Genomic DNA, 24,098 nt, shown 5'->3' on the forward strand with positions numbered 1-24,098 from the left:
ATTTTAATGTTTCTGGTATTATATGGTTATACTTCAGAGAAGCAGATTGTTATTTTTCAAGATTTTCAATGCAAAACAAAAGCCTAGTCATACTTGTGTGAAGTCAGTGCAATGGACCCTGGCAGCATCAGTGAAAGAGCAGTCAGACTATAAAACACAGTCAAATTATATTTTATTGCTACTTTTGATTTGTATCAAGTTAAGCATATATATTGCAATATTATAGTCCTTCTCTTTAATTTCCAGGGGAAAAAAATATAAACTATGCAATGACTGGATCTTCTTTCTTGATTGTTTTTTTCTTTAAATATTCTTGATTAACCATATTTAGAGGAGGAAGCAGCCTGGCTTGGACACAGCCAGTACATTTTACTAAACGCAAGACTGGAAGGAGAAAATGTTAGACAAAGGCAATGGAATGACACCATCTCTTAAAAGAGATGTTTGATGTTTTGGACAATCCTTTTAAAATGATTCCATTCATTTGCTTTGAGATGACTTTCTCTAGATTGTTTCTTGCTTTTCTATGGTGTGAGTTTAGTACAGCTTACTGAACTAATGTATTTTAAATTACAGGAAAAAATTGGATGGAGGAATGATTCTTTACATTTGCTGGTATTTGTGAGTGATGCTGATTCCCATTTTGGGATGGACAGTAAACTGGCAGGGATTGTTATTCCTAATGATGGGAACTGTCATTTGGACCACAATAATGAATATTCCATGTCAACTGTTCTGGTAACTGTTGCTGTGTGTCTTGTACAACTCTAGCATTGTGCACATGTAAAGACTGGCATGAGCAATTCAGAAGACTCATGAAAGTATATAGACTCATTCATCATTGATACGTGGAAAAGTTGGGGGATCCAGGCATTTGCTATCATCTATTTTATTTATAGCTGTAGTTTTAATCAAAAGAGAACAGTGTGAATCTAAGAAATTGTGGTACGTTATAATTAGAAAAAAATGCACAGATCTTATTTCCGCTAACCTGGAAAACATATGGTATAGAACTGACTAGAATTACAGGGAAAGCAAAATATGCATTAAAAGGTGTGAATTCAGGAGGAATTAAGGRATTTGTAGGACACTTTTCATGTAGAAAAACTTCCAATGTAAAAACTAGTACAAATGCTCAGTTGCTCTGGTACAGTATCATTCTTCAGACTGCTGAGTTAAATGTTCCAGTATGAAGGTAGACACTGTACTTGTTTCAAAGGTTTTCCTTAAAAAGAAGGAGAGAAATATATATATACTATCTTTTGTTTTGTATACGTGTAGTAGCAAAATAAATGTTTATCCTATACTGAGAGAACAGTATTTATTATAATAATTTGAATGTGTACTTCATGGGAGAGTGTTAGGAACTCTATGTCTATAAAAAACAGATTGATGAGGCTGTCTTCTATTTGTTTTCAGGAGTATCCCACAATTGGACAATTAATTGACAAACTTGTGCAGAACAATGTTTTACTAATTTTTGCTGTAACAAAGGAGCAAATTCACATATATGAGGTAAGCAAATTAAAACATTTGATTATCCAGTGTTTGCTCTGATGTTCACCCTTTTTCACAGCTGAGAGAGAAATTCCAGTGTTAAGGATCCAATCCTGTAAGATATTTTTGTAATAAAAATAGCTATTAAATTATGTATCAGATTTAGAGAATGTCTCTTTTACTTAGGAAGTACTTTTTTATTGATTTTGAGGTTCTTATCTTCTTTTAAATTGGATTTCAAGTTGAATCACGCTGTAATTTTTGATTCAATAGATAGGCTTGTCAAACTTAACATTTCTGAACTATTCAGTGTAATCATTATGATTAGCTTTTTATATTTTATGAGGCTAGGTAAGAATAGTTGAGCCTGTTTTTACTTCTATAAGATAGTAATACATGATGAAAAAAATGTCTTCATGCTCAACTCTGAGATAAGCATGTTTTTTCTCAGTTGATCTGGGAGTTCTATTCATTTTTCTTTATTTCTCTGTCTCCCTCCATTGAGACCTCATGTATCACTCCTCATTTGCACTGAGGGACAAGAAAACACTTTATTGCAGGAGTGGTTGACATTAAATCTCACAGACTTTCCTGTTCTATGAAGTTGGGTCCACCAACTAAACTAAACCAACTTTAACGTTTGTCTAGTAACACATGTCCATTTTCCTAGATGTCACAACTTGTCACTAAACTTGCTGGACTAGTACTTTCCAATATGGAGTCTTTCTTCTGCCTCTAGGGTCCAGAAATAAAGAGTCACAGTTCACAGTTCTAAACAACCTGTTCTGAAGATACTTTGGGTAAAGGGTTGGAACGCACAATAATCAAGGTCCATGTTTAAAAATAAGGAGTCAAAATAAGCAGAGTTAAAACATGTTTGTTTTTCTCTTGTAGTAAAGATATGAGAGGATTTGGTATCCTCTGCTCTATAAGAGGTATCTCTTCCTGTCTCCTTGTAACATTTTAAAAAAGCATTTAGCTTTGTTTAGAATTCATGATTTCCAAAGAAACTCAACAATATCTAAGCTGATTTTGAAATTTCTGAAAATAGTATCCATGGCCCTGTAAAAGACATGGAACTGGATTACCTAAGAATAACTCAAATTATAGTTTCACAAGTTCTAGAGTGCAACAGAAGCCTAGACATCTGTGCAGTCACTGATTACAACTTCCACAGAAATAAGTCCTCTTGAAGCCCCATTGTAATTTTGGTCCCTTGGACCTTTGGATGTTCCAGCTGGGAGCTGAGCCAAAGTTACCAATGACTATAAGGATACAGCTGAAAAGGTGAGGTTTTTGTCCAGAGCTTGGATACACACCTTTCTCTCTTTTGCTCAACTGTTTTTTGCAACGGATATAACCAAAAGCTTCTTAAGATAAAAWAAGAAGGATGTTGGCAATTCATATTTATGTTTTTGTCCAGTCCTTCCAAAAAGAAGCTCTAGATAATAATTCAGTGATGGTAATAAGAGGTTTGACTGGTTCTGYTTAAAACTCGTAGCCTTCACACAGACGTAATTGGATTGTCTAGCTTTTTTCTTTTTACACTTTAAGCATGGAGAACTGGATATTTACATTTGTTTTACAAATCTGAATCATTCGGATGAAAATGTGACAGTAGAGTGCCATTTATAGGTCTTACATATGCCCTTGAAAGTATACTGTGTTTTTGAAAGATAGTGTGGCAAGGCTTATACAATTTTTTAATTTGCTTTCACTGATTTTCCACATCATGTACAGGATAGTAAGCAGGGCATAACAACTATGGATATCTGAATAAGTGACAGAAGGCCGTATTGAAAAGATGAAAGCAGTAGATAGAGTATATTCAATGGGATTGGTATATACCCTACAAGAGAGAAGATACTCATGCTTTATTTTTCTAACAAAGGAAGTAACAAGAACAAAAATTCTACAGTTGGATTTACAATGGCTTGCATTTCTTTTTAGTTATAAATCTTCGTTTAGTGTTCCCAGTGAACAAAAGGTGCCACTTGATAACTTTGATACTGGTATAACACTGACACAGAGATACTGAAACAGAAAACCTCTGATAAGAACCCTGTTGGCCAACTCTGAGGGTGACCACCAACAATTTCCAAGGGGAAATATAATGCAAGTAAGAGAAAAGTTTCTTTGAATAAGAAAAGGCTTTGTTAATCAAGAGATACTTCCAAACTACTTTGTGCAGCACCTACTGAAGCACTGATTAATGTTAATGAAAAGAATTCACATGCCATTAATTAGGCCCCTTTTAAGAAAGAAAACGTAAAGCAATACTTAGATTTAATAAAAGCTTTTTAGTGCTGCAAATTTTAACTAATTTATCCTGTGACTATAGAATCCCACTACACTTGTGATTGACTACTACTATTGACCTAAATTTTCCTTGTTTTAGCTGATAAAAATATTTTTCTATAAAATCCTCTTATTTTAAAAAAATGTTGCATTTGGAATTTCATGGATGAGTTATAGAATGAGAAGTGAAATACACCTGCTAGACATTGATTTGCCTACCTTCAAAATATTTTTATCCAATCTAATAACTATACTCAGAAATAACTTGGAAAACCTTTATGAAACAGAGGAGGTATCTTGATCACAACCTGTAATTATATACAGGCAAAACTGAAGTTTTATAGCTGAGAGTTCTTCAGTGCAACAAAGACCTGTTGGATCAATGTCTAGGGTAGAATTAATTCAGCTCAGAGCTGAAACAACAAAACCAAATCTTAGTTACTACTTCTCATGTTAGTGCATTATATCCCTTTTTTGACAAAACATGAGTTAGGAAAGTCATCAAGGGTTTCAAGATATATTCAGAGCTATTCAGAGGAAAATGGATCATAGTTTCAGAAACATAATTTTTCTGCTGAATAAAAATGAATGTCAGACATACTTAGGAATCTGCAGCAAAAGATCTCTGTTTGATAGAGTGCTTTATTAAAAAATAATAATAATGAAAGAGAAAAGCAGAGCAACAAATGCCATTGGATACAAACCCTAGTTAACTGAAATATATTCTGTCTAACACCAAACCTACCTAGCTGTTTCTGTATTGGATGCCTTTTTAGATGGTGTATTTTGCCCCTACTTTTGAGTATCCAGCATTCACAATATTTTTTAAAATGCCAGGCAACCTGTGCTCCAAGGTGCAGAGTACTTCCTCCTTTGTCAAGGTCATAATCTGAGAATCAATTTATGAAAGATTTCACTAGTTTATAACTTTTGCAAAAAATCTGGAGTATTATTCTTTCTCAGGACAACTCTACAACAGGAACTAGTCCATGAAACACTGGATGTCTTCCCTGAGCTACGCAGGGAGCAGAAACAGAAAATAGTACTGTGGAGAACCTCAGGGGTTCATCTACACTCTCTGCTGTGATGTAGGACCTTTTTCCTAACCTTTCTTTCCTATCTTTCAGGTAGCTATTAACCCAGAATAGCACCTTCTTATTCCTTTACCTTTAGCTTTTAGTGAGGAACACTGTACAAGTTCATTGTATCAGCAAGATCACTTTATTGGCCATTTCTCTAACAACGTGAGGAAATTTAGAGGCACCATCGTGCTGTACATAGCCAGGCAGTCTGAAGCGTAGGCTGCCACTGGTCTTGAAAGCTTCAGGGATTGGGGGAGCTTTGACTCCCTGACACCCTGAACTGATGTTTGGGCACCACATTAAACCATTCTTGACTGGTGTTTTTCCTTAACGATTTTCAAAATTTAAGATTCTGCAAACTCCCTTAGAAATCCCTTCCTAAACTTAATTATCCTTTGAGGTAGAAAGCTTTTCCCCAAATATCTAATCTAAAATCTATTTGAACTCAGCACCTAATTATATCAGACCCCCAAAATGACCATGACTATTTATAATTCCCTTCTTTGGGATAAACATACATTAAAATGACTGTGAGAACTTAGAAAGCAGCTCTTTAAATAGACTTGATAGATTCCATCAGTCTTAGCTATAGTATTCAGACTGTCAAATATGTATTTCCAGCCCTGTATAATCTCCCAAAGTTTAGCCCCAAAGAGTTCAGTCATTTAATATGTTGATCCCCTTCAGACTGAATTTGAAGCTTATCCGCTTATCCGCTTACAGGTGTGTGTGCRTAATTATCTAACACACAAATACTATAGATTGCACAAATGCAGAATATATATGCTTATAACATTGCATTCTTGTTAGGGAAAGCATCAGACCTAAATTCTCTCCCTGTTTTAGATAGCTGTATGGTTGCATGGGAGCATTGAATTTAAACTCAGCATTGCTTTGCATGACCGCAAGAACTTTTAAAACAGCACTGTTCATGTTGAAACATTTATAAGGCTACTACAAATTAAATGCAAGAGAGGAGAGGAAGTTTCTTACACTGAGTCCTGAAATTTTGAGATTATTTATAAAAAAGAAGTAAAAAAAGTCCTTTTAAWATATGTTCAGAAGTGTCTAATTTTATTGCATTGTTAGTCTCAGCTGAAAGTCTCAGTAAAGCAGCAGGGGATATATTTATTCTTAAAAGAACTATTTACCTAAGAAGTATCTGTGAAGTTCACAATGACAATAATACTTTGACAAACTCTGTATATCCTGTTTTGGTTTTAAAAAAACATGCTACTGTTTAAGTTTACATGAAGCAGTTAATATTGCCTAAAATTTTGAATATCTTCAAACTGGAGATTAGCAAGCAGTTGATATTACTTGTTTTCAAGCAGAATTCTTTAAAAAATTATTCAAACATATATAAGGTAAAACCCCCTCTTTTCGTAAGTAATCGTAAGTAAATAGGATTGCTGTWCAAGCAGAAATTGTTCTTCTTTTGAACATTTTTTTTTCTTTTTTTGCTAGAGGAGAATGTGTTTCAGACTGTATTTTACTACTGCAGCTAAAAACACTCCAATCTCTACCTTTGTTCAGAATTTCAAATAATTATTATTAATTTGGCACAATACTCCACTCTCCTTGTTTATACTGCAAATTTTCCTCTCATTTACGCTGCTAAAAATTTGACATAGCTCCATGAACTCAGAGATGTGATTCTCAGATTTCACTAACATGAATAAGAGTATCTCTAAAAAAAGGTAATTCACCTTTTAATAAATATTTGCTGAAAGACTAAATTCAATTCACCTCTGGATAGGTTTATGACAGTAGCACTGCAAAAGTATCAGTCTACTTCACTTTGCTAATGTTTCATCAAAAATATATGCTAAAAGGTAAGGCTTAACAGATGAACTAGAGGTTTACGCTTAGACTGGGCATGCACAATCATCCTTGCCTCTCAATGCAGAAAATTTTTGTTCAAAGACAAAAGACAAAGTCCTCAGAATAGTAYATCCCTGCTGTTTGTTTTGCATGCCATAGATTAAAGGGTTCTATACTTAAAATTCCAAATTTATTACCTCTTTTTTTTTTTTTTAATATAATCAGCTCGTGAAACATCCCTGTTTACAAAATGCCCAGTTTCTAAATACTAAGAAGAGTCCTTCYGACAGCACTAATCACAGGAGGAGTTAGGAATGCAAAATCACCAGCTGTAACATAAAATGTATTTAATCCCACAGATTTACAACAGCTCTTTAGAAATCTAATGAATGATAAGTTTTCTAAATATAATATATAGGGTAATCACAGTGCTTTTGGAAATGTAAAGTATAGGAAGGAATAAGAGTATCAAATTATCTATGTTTATTRTTAGTTCTTTAGAATTTTGTTAAAATTAAAGTAACAGCACTGATCCTATGATAAATCATAGAAGAAAATGAATGCTGCAATACATGCTTTTAACTATGAATGCTTATTACTTTCCACAGGCATAGTTACAAGCAAGAAAACTGCATATAGTTAACAATCAGGCAAGATAAATTTTAAACAAGCATATTTAAAATCTAACTGATGGATGTCAGGTTAGTGTCACATTGCAATTTAATGCAAAGAGAAAAAAATAATTACTRTAATCAATTATTCGATTGGCAATGTATTATAAACATAAAGTCCATATGCTATCAGTCACAGTCACTGACCCTGGCGAAGGTATGGAGTATTACGCTGGTCATAAAACAGCAGCATTTTTTTAAGGGCCTTTATTCTAAGTACTTACACCCCATGGTTTAAACTTCCTACCTTCTATGCCCTCACTGACAAGAACTTAGGATGCTTAGTTGCTTGCAAAAATGAAGAGACTGGCATTGAATGTAGGACTCCCCACTCTCAAATATTTCAGCAACAACAGAACAGGCAAATCAGGTTTGAGTTATTATGTTAAAGAAAAATGTTATCATTGACAGAATATATCTTCATTCTGAAACTAAAAAAGAAAAACAGAACTGGAATCAAAGTATCCAACTTTAAAGCRTACATGGGTGATTTAGCAATGTATGTCCCTATCAGTCAAACTAGCTCTTCTCCATAGGACTCTTTAAATAGAACACATATTACTGAGGCATATGAGGGTCATTGAAAATGTTACTGTTATTTATTTTAGCTGACTACAATATATTTTGTTCTTTTCCAGCAGCTTGGTCCTTGTTGCCTAGTGTTTTTTAATTTTTTTTAATTGATGTTTCTAGAACTATGCAAAGCTTATTCCTGGAGCTACTGTTGGACGACTACAGAAAGATTCTGGAAATATTCTCCAGCTGATCATTGCTGCATATCAGGTAAGGTGCCTGTAATATATTTTCTTCCTGCAAAATTAGATTGCCATTTTGTAAAAACAAGTGTCTTTGTTTCTTTTTTGCATTGATTACAARACCATCGTTGCTTATGCATAGGTGCCAACCTTTATGAGAAATCTCTTTTTCTGTCTGAGGATTAAGTGAGTGTGGAAATAGTGGGTTTATCTGTAATAATATTATTACGTTATATTCTCATCATATTCTCCTGAAAGGCTTAGTTAATAGAATGGTTTGGTAGGATTCACACTCTAGATTAGGAAGTCAAAAAGTTATTTAGAAATTGTTAAAAATTGAGATGTAGAGCCACAGCACTGACACCCCTTTGCTGGTCATGCAATTCATTATTAACTTGCATTAATTATTAGCTATAGAACTGTCACTGGGCAAAGGAAGYGGAAACAATGCACATAACTAGTACTTGCTTCACTATGCAGCCCCCTGTGAAAAGAGTGAATGGGAGGCGATGGAAGGTACCATGGCATCAGCAATTTGCTAGCAATACTTTGCTGAAAAGCTTCTTTTATACATTCATCCTGGATTCTGCGTGTTCTGTCTCTTTATTTCCAATGAATGTTAAATCTCTGTTAACTGTAGATACCATAATTACTTAAGGTTGAGTGTTGTTTTTTAGAACTATATCCAATTTTCACGCTTTTCCAAACAAAACTCCTACAAAATTTCTGTCATTCCTTACTTGAATTGGAATGCTAATTTTCATATCAGTGTGTCATTAGTCTTGTCTTCTTCATAGTCCTTTGTTTCAACCTTACTCTAAAGGTTTCTTTAACACAGGTGTTCAGGTCTTCCACTGTGATGCAGCTCTATTCCTGTTGGTAACTCTCAGCAGAGCATATATTCAATTGCTCTGCAGGAATATCAGGAAAAGAAGTATCATTCTGTGGTAACTGCTGTACTCTGCATTAGCAATTTGATACTGCCCCTGTGAGGCTGTTCTGGTGTTTTTTTAAAGAATACAAGCTGAGAAAGAGAACTTGAATTAGTTTCTTTAGATAATACAGAGAAATATGAAAAGATGACAGGGACATAAATACAGTACTGCTCTCCAGAGCTTTGTAAAATGCATCCCAGCTCCCTTGTTCTTTTCTTTCAGGGGAATGTTTTTAGACATTTTATAAGTTTTTACACAGAGATAGATACATTTACTTATATGCTGATATACCATAGATTTCTCTCTTCATTCCCTCCCCACTTTTTATTAAAAACCTGCTCTACCAATCGCTACAGTTAAAAATAATTCTATGAAATGCCATTTTCTATTTCTTTATTTAAACTCTTCCACTCGTCCCGTAAGCTGAATAAGAAAATCATTATTGTATCCAAAATTATTTTGGTCTTTATGATAGAAAAGCAAACTAAGTTCTTTTAACTCTTACAAAATCAATAAAATCATTTTCTTATGATTTTCCTATCAAATACAAATACCAGAAGATTCTCTATCCTATGGAAAATTAAATATGCAAAAAATTTTAGGATTAATCTTGAGACTCTACAGATRGTAATAAATTCAAAGAGAAAGCTTTACATGAGTAAAGTCAGAGCTAAACTTGCAGTGGAACCAAGATATTACTTCTGGAATCTAGTGTATTATTAATCCAGTCTACCTCCTATCACGATTTCTTCAAGCTGGCACTGTAAAGTATAGACAGAGGTACCTACATTTAACAGGTGAAAATGGGCAGCATTTTGTTGCCCRGTGAGTAATGGAGAAATATAAAATAATTGTCCCAGTGCTGTGTCCTGGTGAGTCTACTGTAACACTGTGTCAGGTGCAGAACAGTGATTCCTCTAATTGCATTGTTATCTTCTTCCTTCTTGTTGGAAGCTGTAAAGATGTTTTTCTACATCCTTCCTTTTCATGTTTGCCAGCAAGGACAAAGGCTATTTCTCCTTCCTGTCCACAACAGTGGTAGATACATACTTTCTAAAAAATAAGAGCATAAGACATGACCTTCATGGTCTGAGCAATGGTCCATCCAGCCTATTGCAATGGCAATAGGAAATGTTCAGAGAGAGCATGGCAGTCTGGCCGGTTTTTGCAGTCCCTCCCACCTCATATTTCCCAGCATCTACAACTGTTGTATTAGAGATGTTGGAGGGTACATCCTTGCCTATTTCTGACCTGCTGTGCGTGATGTTTTTCCTAATCCCCTTTTTGAASCTAATGATATTTTCTGTCTCCACAGCCTCCTATGGCAAAAAAGAGTTCAATTGCATTGCATTAAGAAGTACTTTCTTTTTCCCATTTCAAATCAATCTCTATGTTCTAAAATTTCATTGAGTGCCCCTTACTTCAATCACTGCAGGATTTGGTGAATAATGGCTTTGTATTCAGCTTATCTTCTTCTGATCTTTATGATTTTGTACTCTTTCATCACCAAGACATGTGTCCCCCTCCATACCTTCTCYTCTCCAAATTGGAGAATCCCAGGATTTTTAATCTCTCCTCAGCTTCTCCATCCCCTTGATGTCTTTAGATGACCTTCTCTTTACCTTCTCTGACTCCACTGTGTCTTTCCTGAGATGTGGAGACCAGAACAGCATGAAGTAATCAGGACAAGGTACATTAAGATTTTATACAGAAGCAAAAGGATGCCATCTCTTTTGTTTGCTTGTACTGATGGCCAACATAGTATTGGCTTTTTGGTTGCTGCTGCACTTTGGGCGGGTGATCGCACAGAGCCGTCAATGGTGACCTCTGACGCTCTTTCCTGAGTTGTTATGGCTGATTCCAAGTTCAGCTGTCCTGTGGGCACAGTTTTTATGGAGTTATGAAATCAGTGCTCATTGCTYTCCCATAGAAGCAGGAAGGTGGATGCAGGAACAGTGTTCCTGCAAATGGGTCATAACTCATTCTGTCCTAATTCAGGTACAGCGTGTCTAGACAATCCACCAGAATTGCTCATAGGTTCTTAAAATCCCACATACATTTCAAAGTGTACAAAGTGTACAAGTAGCAGCATGTCGTACTTTCAAAATTTTATTGAGCCTGTTTTATTACATTTAACCTTAAAGGTTAACGATCCTATTGCTTCATGATTAAAAATCTTCCAAGCAGGAAATAGTGAGAAACACCTTATTTGACATGAGTGAAGAAATTGGAATATTTTAGAGTGGGAAGGGAGAAACAAGAGTAGACTTACAGCTAAAAATCATATGCAAAACAGAAGAGCTAATTCAGTTTTTGTCACAGATGTCCTATGATGCTCTCAGCAGTGTAATTCAACTCCAAATGTCTCTGTTTCTTCACCTGTAAAACAGGAATAAATAAGCATTTGTCCCACGGAGTAGTAAAAATCTTTTAACACTTTTAAAGTGCTTTAGAGTCTATGCTTGCTGTACAAACACAAGATTTGCTGATATCATTCACGCATGTGTTGCCATCTAAAAGCTTCAAGAGAGGAAGTAAGCAAGTTAAGAAAGTCTGAGCTGTCAAAATATTTGTTATAAGGAGCTCTCGTGTTTTTCCCTAGAATGATTCATTTTCTTCTGTAAGCATATTTCTGCCTGCTTTTTTTTTAAGGTTAAATCTGTATAGGTTTGTATCACAGAGTCCTAGTTTAAACTGCATTGTGACTGAAATCAGGCCTTTTGATGAAAAAGTTATTCCACCATTTTAAAATATCAGAAAATTCCACTCTTTTTTCAGTACTTGTCTCTCTTTTTGCTTACRACATAATAAGATTGAGGAAATAAAATTTTAAAACAGGATAGGTACCGTAACAAGGGCACAAGTTTATAACACTTCATTGTTGTTTCATTCAGAAAAATTTTTGAAATACAGATGTTTCTCTGTAAATGGCTTAAAGCTCGCTGAACTGTCCACAGTTTGTCCCCAAACTACAGCCAGGCAGCTTAGTAGATTTAAAACACCATTAGAAGTTTGCACAGGCCTAAGAAACTGGAGTTGTCATGGAATATGCATTCATTTTCAGCAGAGTAAGGTGYGTATTTTGATTCACAACAGTGAATGGGCGCATGTTCATAATGACCTGGTACAGACACCCTGATTTGATCTATTACAAGCTTGTGTTCAACAACATTTAATTTTCTCTCACAGTTGCACTCTAGTTGAGTTTTGAAGTTTTGCAGCTAGTGGAARTGGGAATATTTATTTCCTGTTACTCTAGTACATGCCAGCTTTTCACAGTTTTATCTTAAGGCTTGCTATATTTGATCCCTGAGTCCAGCTATTGTAAACAAATTATTATCTAAGAAACTCTGCATTATTTTAATAGCAACTTGAGCATCCAACTCCAAGACAAATGGAAGGGAAAAATCAGATGCATCCAGAACTACCCACGTTACCAACCTGGTGCCCAGTGCACAGCTTTATTGCTCAGACTGCATGCTGGAAAGAGGACTGGGTGTTATGTGAATGTGTCTTGCATGATATGTATTGTTGTCATCTAATAAAATTATTTGGTTTACTGAAAAGGTTTTCCAATTGAAAACTCACAATAAAAAAGCCTAAGACAAACCTCCAGAGAATCCAGGATGTGTACAAAGGATAGGGAATCAGTGTCTGTGCAGGTTTATACTTATTCTGCTTTTAGTTTCAGGTAATACCATTGTATTCACCCCACCAGACCTTTACTACAATGAGTCATCCTGATTCCTTTACTAGAATGACTCACTGAGGTAAGGTCAACAAGTTCCTCATGCTTTCAAGTGCAGTGGGTATTTTGTAATGCAATTGAACTTGCAAGAGCACAAAGCCAAGACAATGAGACTTTTGCTCCTCTGTTGCTGAGGTGCTTTTAAAAAATTTCTATTTAGTGGATCCACAGTCTAGTGAAGTCATAGGGAATTTCCCCATGGCTTGCTATAGGCTTTGGATTAAGGCTAAATTGTGTAATCAAAGTTGGCATAAAAATATTTCAGAGTTAAACAGAAAAAAATGAGCATGAGAGCACTCAGGAAGTAAATTGAAGAGCTTTTTTCATTTAAGAAATGAAAGTTTGATTTTACAAATTGATTTGAGAAATGAGGACATTGCTGAATATGTCTTCAAACAGCATCAACAGCTCATGAAGCAATAGTTTCCATACAGAGGAAAAAAGAACCRAGTAAGCTATACAACTGTCTGAGTTAATTTAGTACTAGATTCTGGCTCTTGCCCTGGAAACATCAGGCCAAGTCGTGGAGGCCTCACACCGAGGCAAAACTGAACTTGGCTTCTGCTCTGCTGTAAGAGAGATTGTATGCCTTCATTTTAATAGTGGAGATAAACAAAGAACAATATTGATATACCCTGGCTAATCAAGGAACAYGTAGTGGTAGCAATGCAATCAGAGATACACACACATTCCTCAGTAAGACCAGAGCCCAAACCTGTATCAGTCAGCAGAGCACTTAGTAATGAAAGATGATTTAATAAAGCGTTGAAGTTATTCCCCTGTAAGGGCAGGAAATAAGCACCACAATACCAGATAYTAAACTGATACTACCAGTGCTTTCATCTGAAGGCTATTTCTATTGGCACTTTTTTCTTTTGCTCATTCTCCATTTTTCCTGTAATAGAGAAGTATGTAAATAAAGTGCCAACCCATGAATTTACTCCTGTATAGGTAAGGATAAGTTACAATCTGTGTTACACAGATGTGGAACATTAGCAGTGTTTGGCCTTGTTATCAATCCATTCATCACTTCTTTTTCTTTAAGGAGCTGAGATCTGAAATAGAACTGGAGGTTTTTGGAGACACAGAAGGACTTATTCTCTCTTTCACTGCAATCTGTAACAATGGGACCTTTTTTCAGCATAAGAGGAAATGCTCTCATGTGAAAGTGGGAGAGATAGTAAGTAAAGAATAGATTCTCATAAGATATTAATTCTAGAGAATTTAAAATACCAAGGTAGAAGGTTGTTCTTTATTAAATATTATTCCTTCAGATAAGTTACAAGAAATCAGGTAATATCTAATGTATTCTTGTTCTCTCTTATGCATGTGCTTCCAGACTATCTTGCAGTCTGATATATATTGCAGTTTGGAACAGACAGTGTTTTCTCTTCCAGGTCTCTTTTAACATGACTCTAAGTCTCCCTACTTGTGAAAAAAATAGAAGGCATATTGTGATAAAACCAGTGGGTCTCAGTGATGTCCTGGAAATTGAAATTCATCCACAATGTAGCTGTAACTGTCAGACAAAGGCTGAGGTGAACAGCTCGAAGTGCAACAAAGGGAAAGGATCTTTTGAGTGTGGAGTCTGTATCTGCAACCCTGGCTACATGGGTCCACATTGTGAATGTGATGAAAATTCCCTCAGCACTAATTCTTGCAAGGGCTCTGCAGAACAGAGCTCCTGCAGTGGGAGAGGTGACTGCTACTGTGGACAGTGTGTTTGCCACTCATCAATGTATGGAAAAATTTATGGGCCACACTGTGAATGTGATGACTTCTCTTGTGTGCGACATAGAGGACTTCAGTGTGGAGGTAGGTTCCCTCTGAACTATTTTTACTATCTTTATGTTAGATCATTATTGTCTCGTTGTTAGCTATGATCTTATAAATATCTGGTTTTGTARCATATTAAATTATAATCAATTCTATATAAAGTGCTGCAACTTAGATATCTGAATTATCTTTAAATTAAAACCAGTAAACAATTTTAACCCTATTTTCAAAATTTTAAATGATATCTCTTTAACCACTCTGTAACTAATATAAGTTGGCACAGCTGTAGTGGAGCATGTCAGCTTTCATCACACTGKGTTGGACTTTTAATAGCTGTAATGATTATAGCTCCCAGGAAGTTTAGGTAAATATATTGACATATATTAGTGTTAAGCACTGCATAATTTCACTCTGATGTAATTATGAAAGTATACCCATCTTAATCGCTTTTACTCTAACTATGATCTTTTAAAATTTTAGCCCRGTAACTAAGTGATTTCCACTGTTTTCAGTTTGTCTCAATGTAAGCGTGGTAAGAATTTGAGAGCTTGTATTTATTTTTCTCTGGACTACACCATTATAAATCAGAAATGGTTCTGGTAAAACAGTGGGAATAGTATTAAACTGGCATGAACCTGCAGTGACACGGTGGTGACTAGATAGACTGGAATTATGCTGCTATTAGTGAAAGAGGATTTACCCATCAATTTGTGCACTGCCAGGAGATAAGAATCAATCTGGTGGACTCCAGTGAAGTGAATAGAGTCAGTCTTGCAGCCAGTCTTAGTGAAAATTTGATCCTGTTGAAAATACTGGGGGAGGAAGAAGGGTGTTTAAGAGTGAGAACAGTTGGAGTGGTGAAAACATCTGCTGTTAAGGAGAATGATTTTTAAAGACAATCATTCAGATTTAAATTAAAACATTGATCTTAAATATAATGATTGTTTTTTCCAGGCAATGGTGACTGTGATTGTGGAGAATGCGTGTGCCACAGTGGATGGACTGGTGAATACTGTAACTGCACAACCGACACTGCCTCCTGCATTTCTGAGGATGGGATGCTGTGCAGTGGGAGAGGCGAATGCATCTGTGGGTCATGTACTTGCACACACCCAGGGGCTTCAGGCAGCACATGTGAAAAATGCCCTCTATGCGGTGACCCTTGCAGTTCCAAACGGTAACGTGCTGGTTTTACATCTCTGATTTTTGTATCATTCAGGTATCTACTGACTCAGTAGTGTGCTTACTGCTGCAATTTCATTGGAGTTACAGACCAAAATATGAGAGTGTCTCTGTGCCCTTAAGAGGAGTAGTCATAATTCAGACACCAACCATTTCTCTTCTGTACAGCAGACCTTTAAGGAAAGTGGTTTGATCACCTTCAGATGGCACAAGTTAAACATCACACTGTTGTTCCTGATTGTACAAATAATCAACATGGTGGCCTTAAATGATAATATCAGGCAAATATGGACAAAAGTCCTTCTCTCCATAGAACAAAATAAAAATACCCCAGCATAGCTAGCAACTCACAGGGAACAAAAAGAGAAAAGTTTGGAATTTTTATTAATGTTCCCTTGTGTGTAAATTTATAAGGTCATACTCCCTGTTCAGGCTTTCTATCTGCACAAGTTCATATTCCAAATTCAGTTCAGCTTGGGTGAATTAAACAGGCCTAACCAAGATAAACTAGGTCATAGTCTAGGGATAAAATCTGTGGGTAGTTGTATGTCTTGTATAAGTTTATGATAAATTGACTGTAAATGGTGAAGTGTCTTCTATTCACTGAGCGTATGTAATATATTTAGGTTGCCTGCTGTGATGTGTGGTATTTGATATGGTTCATGATAGGAAAAGCAACTAAGTATGTGCAAAATAAAACTGACCCCTCTAAATACATGCTTATGCTTGTATTACTCGAGCTCTTGCAGGGCTAAAGTTAGTCCACAATAAGCAGGCATAAGTGCAAATTTAAGCTAGGAATCACAGAACTTACTAATTACACTGGTTTTGCTTGCTGAGTCCTGAGTCAATGTAAGTAACATTAATGTTTCATGACTATGTCACGTCTATTTATTTAGAGCTGAGACCCATTTCTCTTCCACACTAGCTCTCCACCATTGTATTTTCATGCATATCTTTCCAACGTATGCTGTATGTGAGATGAGAACCTATTCTATGACATAATTTAGTTGTCATTTATTTATTGCTCCATTTGACCTATAAAAGAAAGCCAATGAGTTTGTTCAGACTTCAGGCACATAGGCCTAAGTAAGCACAGTTGAAGTAAAGGGAAATTTTGTGTACAAGAGCTCTAAACATTAGGCACAATGATGCTGCTTTGCTCTTCCCAGTTTGGCAGAGAATAACAAGAAATATTAAGTTACATGATAGACATTACATTAGCCTATTTAAACATGTATATTCTACACAATGTTAGATCTTTTCTCTCTCTTGTGATCACTTCCATTGCTGAAATGCAGGGCAAGGAAAGCCGAAAGAGAACATTTGGAATACTTGGATAGGGTAACCAAAGGGGCTAAAAGACCAGGTCAGAGGGGATTGAGATTAATGGCTAGGCAGCTGAGAAAGAGAGTGGTAGTATGAGAAACATGGCAAATATGACAAAAACACCAACAACACTGAATTTATCTCCATTAGATAGAGGCTATCCCATTACCCACTCACTTTTACTATTCACCACTTCCAGAGCTAGTGATAAGGTCACCTCCATCCTGTGAAGATAATCTCAGAAGCCTCAGCTTTATTCTCATGGAGATATGTAACTCAATGCAACAGGAGATGGCCAGGTTTTCTTGGGATGTTTTGCTGAGGTTATTCTCTTTCTGCTTTATTTGTTTCTTTTCTTTTGTCTTTGTCTTTTTTCTTCCTTTTTCCATTCTTCTTTTTTCTTTTCCCTCTGTCTCCCCTCTCTTTTTTTCCTTCCCTTTATCATTTCCTTTCCATTATTTTCATATATAAATTCTGGGTTTTTTTTTTTCCCTTTTTTTCATGAATTAACTCTGGACTTACTAAAAGCCTCATTGTGTTGCTGTGGAATTTTTCACAGGCATCTAAGGGAATTGGTTTAGACTCTCTGTTTTTTAAAAAATATCTTAGTCATTCCATCGTTAAATAAAGTAAATAACTTGGAAATCCTCTTCCAATAAATTGCATTAGTATAATTAACATTTAAGTAAGTAATTCCTGAGACAAGTAATTGCATTCAAGAGACATCTGTTAAGACACTCAAACAGTGTTTTCTGTCAGTTGGTAGATATACATTATTCAAGAGACTTTCAACAAAGGAAGACTTTTAGTAAGTGCCCCAGCTTGATCTCTCTGAAGTTGATATCAAATATTGTTCATTTGATAGACATTTCTTTGACTGGTATTTAGTGTAACCTTAGTTCAGAATATTTATTTTTGAAAATGAATGTTATGTGTGAATAACTCTATGTCTTTAATAGACTTACATAAATAATGTTGCCTGGGGTTCTGTCTTGTAGCTAATAAGATCTAGGAGAGAAAGAAGACAAGAAAGAGCTTATCCACTATACCTTTATTCTTTTTTTTTTTTTTTTTTTTTGGGGGGGGGGGTGGCAAATACCTATCACATTTCTGAGAACTACTCTATCCATAGAACAAGACCTTTTGTTTAGCTACTTTTTAAAATGTAGATGCATATGTATTTGCCTTTATATTGGTGCTTTGTGACAGGCAGAGATTGATGAGTTGTTGAATTATATTCCGCAGGAGCTGTGTAGAATGTCATTTGGCTTCTGATGACAAGTCACAGGGGGAATGCAGTGAAAAATGTAAATTGGTTGATGCAACTGTCAGCACTGCAGAGGGTTTGTACACTCAATCTTTTTTTGTGTGTGTCCGTGTGTGATTATAGATAGTTTCCCCTTTCAGTAATTTTATATTTGAAAGTAGCCTTGTTTTTATACCATGGAATTATATTAGAGCTCACAGGTCAATTGCTGTCTGTCTACAGCTGTTTTGTGGGTAGTGAGGAGCTGCAAATCAGAATTGTTTTTAATTAATTAACTCATTGGAACACACTTGCTTTCTGAGCAGTTTATGTAAGAAAGGACTGAATTGAATAAATACTGCCCCCTGTAACTGCTGATGAAAGCCCCTGAGGTCAAGTAACACCTCTATCACGAGTTTCAGTGTAGYTTCTTTTATCTTACAAATACAGAACTTGATTCCAGTCCTCATGCAGGTTGTTGATTACAGCAGGCAGTTCCCCTGCAGCCCAGTTAATCTACGTAAAGACATTCTGCTTATTGTCAGTTTTTATTGAGACATTTCTAGTACCCTAAAGGCTAAATGCATCGTCCGTTGCTCACAGTAATTCGAAGTTGCGCTCCGTCAATGAGAGTTCCCAGAAGAGAAACTGACCTTGAATAAAATACTACCTTCACAGAAAAAGAAATATGACTTTATAAGAAATATTGCATCAAAATCTTTTTTTTGTTTCTTTTTTTTTTTTTTTCATAGAGGAAGCTGCTTGCCTGTGCAGTAGGCACTCGCTATTTATTCCAATGGCAACAACTCCAATCCTATGGCAAAACGCAACTGTTAGGTGATGCAGTACATAGGTGTGTTATACGCACATCATAGACCTAACATTAGGATTAAGTCAGACAAATTTAATAATTAGGATTATAATGCAGAATGCTGTATGTGCGTGCTGCCAAACTGTCAGAAACCTATCTTGAGCTACAAATGTGCAAAAATTTCAGTGATATATATCTTTCTGAGAAAGCTCCAGCATTATTSGTTGAAGGGCATTACCCCATAATGCAGAGCTTGGAAGTTGCAAATAATTCCCTCATAAGAAAAGCTAATGCTAATGTTATATTTTTATTAAACTATTATTTTAAGTTATGACTTTATAGACATTAGTGTTTGTATATAAATACAAACAATTCTCTGTAGGTTTCAAAAACAGTTAAGGAATATTTGTTAAAAAGGGAAGCAGCCACATATCAAAATATTTGAGCACTTTTATTGTAGCTATGTAGTTAGTGARGTTTATAGATTGCTGTCACCAGATGGCAGATATTTGTAGCTGAAAATACATAAGTCATTCACACACATAGACACACAGAGAGGCAGCAGGAATATGAGAGCAACAAAAGTGTGTCCTATTCCTGCATATTTCGTTTTTTCAAATCCTGTCCTTCTCTGGTTGTAACTGTCAGCTACTTCTTTAGATTTAAAATTTGTTTACAGCAATTTGCAACTGCTGTAGTTAAGGCTGGGTAACTGTTCCCATTCTAATCCCTCAAAAAAAATGCTATTACAAGTTGTTTGCCATTCAAAATGCTTGTATGAAAGTTCAAATGATTAGTTGTGGTATGGAGATAGCCTCATTAAGGAGTCTGGAGGAAAAAAGTATTGAAAATAAAAAACTTAAATCCTGAAATCAAAACTTTGTCACCCAAAGATTTCAAAAGTAGTATAGGTAGACCACCGCATAGTATTTAAGATGGATTTTTAACGTGACTTCATATAATATCACAGTGCTTCTTTCTGTTTTGTATTTCAGTTTCTTTACCATTTCAAGACTTTTTGAAAACTGAAATATCTCTAAGTTGTATAATTAAGTAAAATATTAGTGCTTTAAATATCAATTTACTTTCTTTTATGACATAATGACTGAAACTGGGGAGCAGTTTTTTTAAAAAAATGTAGCCTTTACATTTTCCTATTTCTTTGGGATGCCCATTTCATACTCTCGACAGTGCCTTTTCCCTACTCAGTTTCAGTTCTGCGTGGGCTGTGGTTTCTCTTCCTGCTTCCCTGCAGCAGGGTCACTCGCACAACCGCAGTGCAGGAAGGCTGYGCCAGGGCATGTGAGGACACAGCAGCTCACGAGGTGCTGATGTTTTCAAATTTAGTGAGCTGTGGCTCAGCTCAATGGCAAATAGCTCTTTTGAATATTTATTTTCTTTTCACCTATTTTGACTATTTGATTTTTTTTTTTTTTATTTAAAAGCAGGGCTATTCACCTCTTTGCCAGATGTGTCTAAGGTGAATCTTTGCTGCTAGTTGCTACCCAGGAGCAACCRTAATACCTAAAACCTCGGATGCTGTTGCAACCTCCATCACAGGGCACCAAATGCCCAAATGCAATAGGCACAGTTACACTTTCTTTGGAAAAGTTGAGCATTTCCTGTCCCTCCATTTGCTTCTCTCTCCTGTGCCTCTGCTATAATGTTAATCCCACACAAATTCCCCATCCAACAGGAAAGTAAATGGCAGAGCCTAAACAAGCATCTAACTCAGCACTCTGTTGTTCTTGCCCAAAGTGAGATTTTAACTAATATATTATTATTAGTTAATTATAATAATAATTATTATTATTTAACTAATACATATTAGTAGTATTTGCAGTTACTACTTTCTGGGGTTTTAGGATACTTGGAACATACTTGCAAATTTTTCTCTGCATTCTGGAGGGCTAGAAACTACTTTTTTCTTTTTCTTTTTTTTTAAAAAAAAGCTGAAATTCTTTGGATCTTCTTGCTTAAGAGTTGTGAAACACCAAATATTGCAAAATTTGTGATAGCATTATTGGAATTGTGAACTGACAATGAGTGTCACCAGGTCAGTACACTCAGTCAGGAATCTTCAGTCCTTTCAACAAAAAGAAGACTTGTTAAATCAGCAAGTCTTGTCTGCCTATTATCTTGATAGATAACGTATCACTCTATAGCATCAAGGACAGACAACAGGACAGACAACAGGTTAAATGTAAGACTATCACAAATCAAGAGGATATTTCTATTAAAATCAAACCAGATGTGATCCCTAGTTTATGAAAAGCAGACAAAATGACAGTGGGGTATTCAACTACTTAAATGTTCATACTCCTTGTACAGTTTTCCAGTATTTCATATATGGGAAGACCAAATCTTAYGACCGTATGTAATATATAATAAGTGGACACTTTCTTTTTTTATTATTAATTCTTCATGAACGACAGCTTTCTTTTAAGTCCTATTATTCAGGTCAGATTCCTACTTTGTGTTTCATTTGTCTTCTTGCTATTTAAAGTTTGAGAACTTAAGATTTTTAGCACATTGCTTATGCAATTTCACTAAGTCTTTTGACTAGAGAAGAAAAGATGGACAGAGTTGAAATGACAGTTGATTGTCATTAAAGAAATGTTCGAGAAACTTACTGTTTTTTCTTACTGCTATAAATTACAAAAAACAAAGAAGTTTTTTGAAAAATGTATTGAAAAGCATAGCTAGCTTACCGGTGTTCTGTGAATCATGGTTTATATGGAAACATAAAAAGCATTCAGCTACAGAAGTATTTATGCACACAGTTATGAAGCAGGATATTTTTGCTCTGTAAAAATATTATATAATGGGTAGGCTCAGAATTGTGGCATTTCTGGCATCGGATTTGTTGTCCCAAATATTTATCATCATTATTGGTTTTCATTGTCTGTCACCGCTAGCTTCACCCTTTTCCCCTCTTGCCTTTTGAATGAACTTTTCTCAGTACAAAAGGTTTCCCTGTTAGGAATCATCTGAAAAACATGGATTAAATTTTCCTGCAGATCTACATTAAATGGAGGAACAAGTAAAACTAGGCAGACTGTCATCTCAGATTACTTTTTATCTGCTTTCCATTGAATCACATTACAAAGATCCCAGAATTGCAGTTTTCTGTTATTAATTTATATTTATTATTGTGACATTACATGACACACTTATCTGAGAGAACTATTGTGGAAGAAATAAATGGCAGCCCTTTTAACACTATCAATTTCTATCTGGTACATGTATATCTACTTTTGAAACATAATSTAGACATGCTAGGAGTAGCTCTAAACCAAAGAGAACATACTGTTTACTTGTCGTATAATTGGAGACTATTACATTTCCTAGACAGCTGGTGGTTAAATGTCTTGGAAGAACTTCCAATTCGTTGAAATCCMCACTGCACCAGATTAATAAGGTGCATTTGTTGGTCAGTGCAGATTGACAACACCTATATCAGCTCTTCTGAAATATAAGTGAAAAATCTGAAAGAAAGCAAATCAAAGAAATTTAGAGCAGAAGAAAAATTGTTAAATTTAGTAGAAATTCTAAGGTTACGTCTGCTTTTGTCTTTTACTCTTTACTATGTACAGGCAAGGCTGTGACAGACATTATGCTGTTAATCTCTCCTGCTATGTTAATTTTCTCTTTATCTGCTGGATGACTTTTCCCCCCCCTGTAGATTACTCAGAAGATAAATCCATTCCCTGCTCTTTGCAGGGGGAAAATGAATGTATTACCACATTTCTATTGACTATGGATGAACACGGAAAGACAATCATTCATAGCATAAAACCAAAAGGTAAGCAGTGAATATTACTTTTTCTCTATTGAGCCCAATTTGAAAATACAGATGGGGCAGACTATCAGTTCCAGCAGCACTAGCAAGCTGAGCTCTTTCAAACACCACTGCACATCTTGTGTTTGTAGTTCTCCTCTGCTCAGCCAAAAGAGCACCTCCTAAAGTATATATTTAATGCTGCAATAAATTAAATACCTGGCCTTTCATGAAAGATAGGCAGAATGATCTAATGGATTAATCAGGTACTGCTGCATTCTGATCTCAGCTCTGGCTCTATCTCTGGCCTTAGACAAACTACTCTGTCTCTGTATGAGTTTCCTATCTGTAAACCCCTTGCCACCCAAGGGTGGCAAGTTAGTTAATTTTTCTAAAGCTCTGCACAGTTCTAAGATGATAATACTGAACATACTGTACCCAAAAAAACTGTATCCAACGTGGAAATATCATGTGTTTCCCAGATGGACAAATATCTAAAATACTATCTTGATGGAGATACCTGATGAAATGAATATGCTACAGAATGCTGAAATATCTTTATAATTATACTTCATGATGTAGTACCATTAAGTTTTGAATGAGTTTCACATCACTAGCCTAGATATTTAAGAGACCTTATTATTATTATCCTATGACCTTTCATTTAACATTATTTATTTACTGTTATTTTGATGATGATTTTTCATTTAATAATCAAGTGGGACAGGAGAGAACATAGGCACCACTTTTCAGCTGCCAAGCAGCTTGGTTTCTAGGCAATAAAATGCATTTCTTTGGACACACTCAGTGCCTCAGGGCTGAATGTTAATTGTTTTAGGGAAAAACATGCAGATTTGTAACTTTATTTTCTTGGTACAAGTGTCAGGCATAAGATTGAAGATATCCTCCCATTTATTTCATTAACCTTTGTGTAGCGTTTTTCTAGCGTACATATTGAGACTTAGTSATTTCATTGCACAAAACAGCAGTTTCTTTCATAAGAATAGTAATCTGGATGTATATAGGTTTTGTTTATAGCAAAGAGTTTTGAAACAAAGAAGCACATGCTTTTGTGACTGCACTCCCATGACTCAAGAATTTAAGAAGAGTAAAGCATTGAAAGATGTTCTCCTTATCAAATATATACGGCACATTTTAGGAAG

General features: G+C 35.5%; 1 protein-coding gene across 1 annotated transcript in view; it reads left to right on the forward strand.

The window, feature by feature from the left end:
- The window catches only part of ITGB6 (integrin subunit beta 6), a 53,101-nt gene that overhangs the window by 24,701 nt on the left and 4,302 nt on the right, over positions 1 to 24,098 (forward strand). The window contains exons 8-15 of the mRNA XM_085325834.1: positions 577 to 738; positions 1,420 to 1,515; positions 8,066 to 8,155; positions 13,856 to 13,990; positions 14,208 to 14,625; positions 15,541 to 15,763; positions 18,343 to 18,440; positions 22,840 to 22,959. Coding sequence (XP_085181960.1) covers positions 577 to 738; positions 1,420 to 1,515; positions 8,066 to 8,155; positions 13,856 to 13,990; positions 14,208 to 14,625; positions 15,541 to 15,763; positions 18,343 to 18,440; positions 22,840 to 22,959 — 1,342 coding nt within the window. The remainder of the gene's footprint in view (positions 1 to 576; positions 739 to 1,419; positions 1,516 to 8,065; positions 8,156 to 13,855; positions 13,991 to 14,207; positions 14,626 to 15,540; positions 15,764 to 18,342; positions 18,441 to 22,839; positions 22,960 to 24,098) is intronic.

This window comes from Rhea americana, unplaced genomic scaffold (assembly GCF_003343005.1).
Source record: "Rhea americana isolate MKP2758 unplaced genomic scaffold, rheAme1 scaffold_124, whole genome shotgun sequence".
Taxonomy (NCBI): domain Eukaryota; kingdom Metazoa; phylum Chordata; class Aves; order Rheiformes; family Rheidae; genus Rhea; species Rhea americana.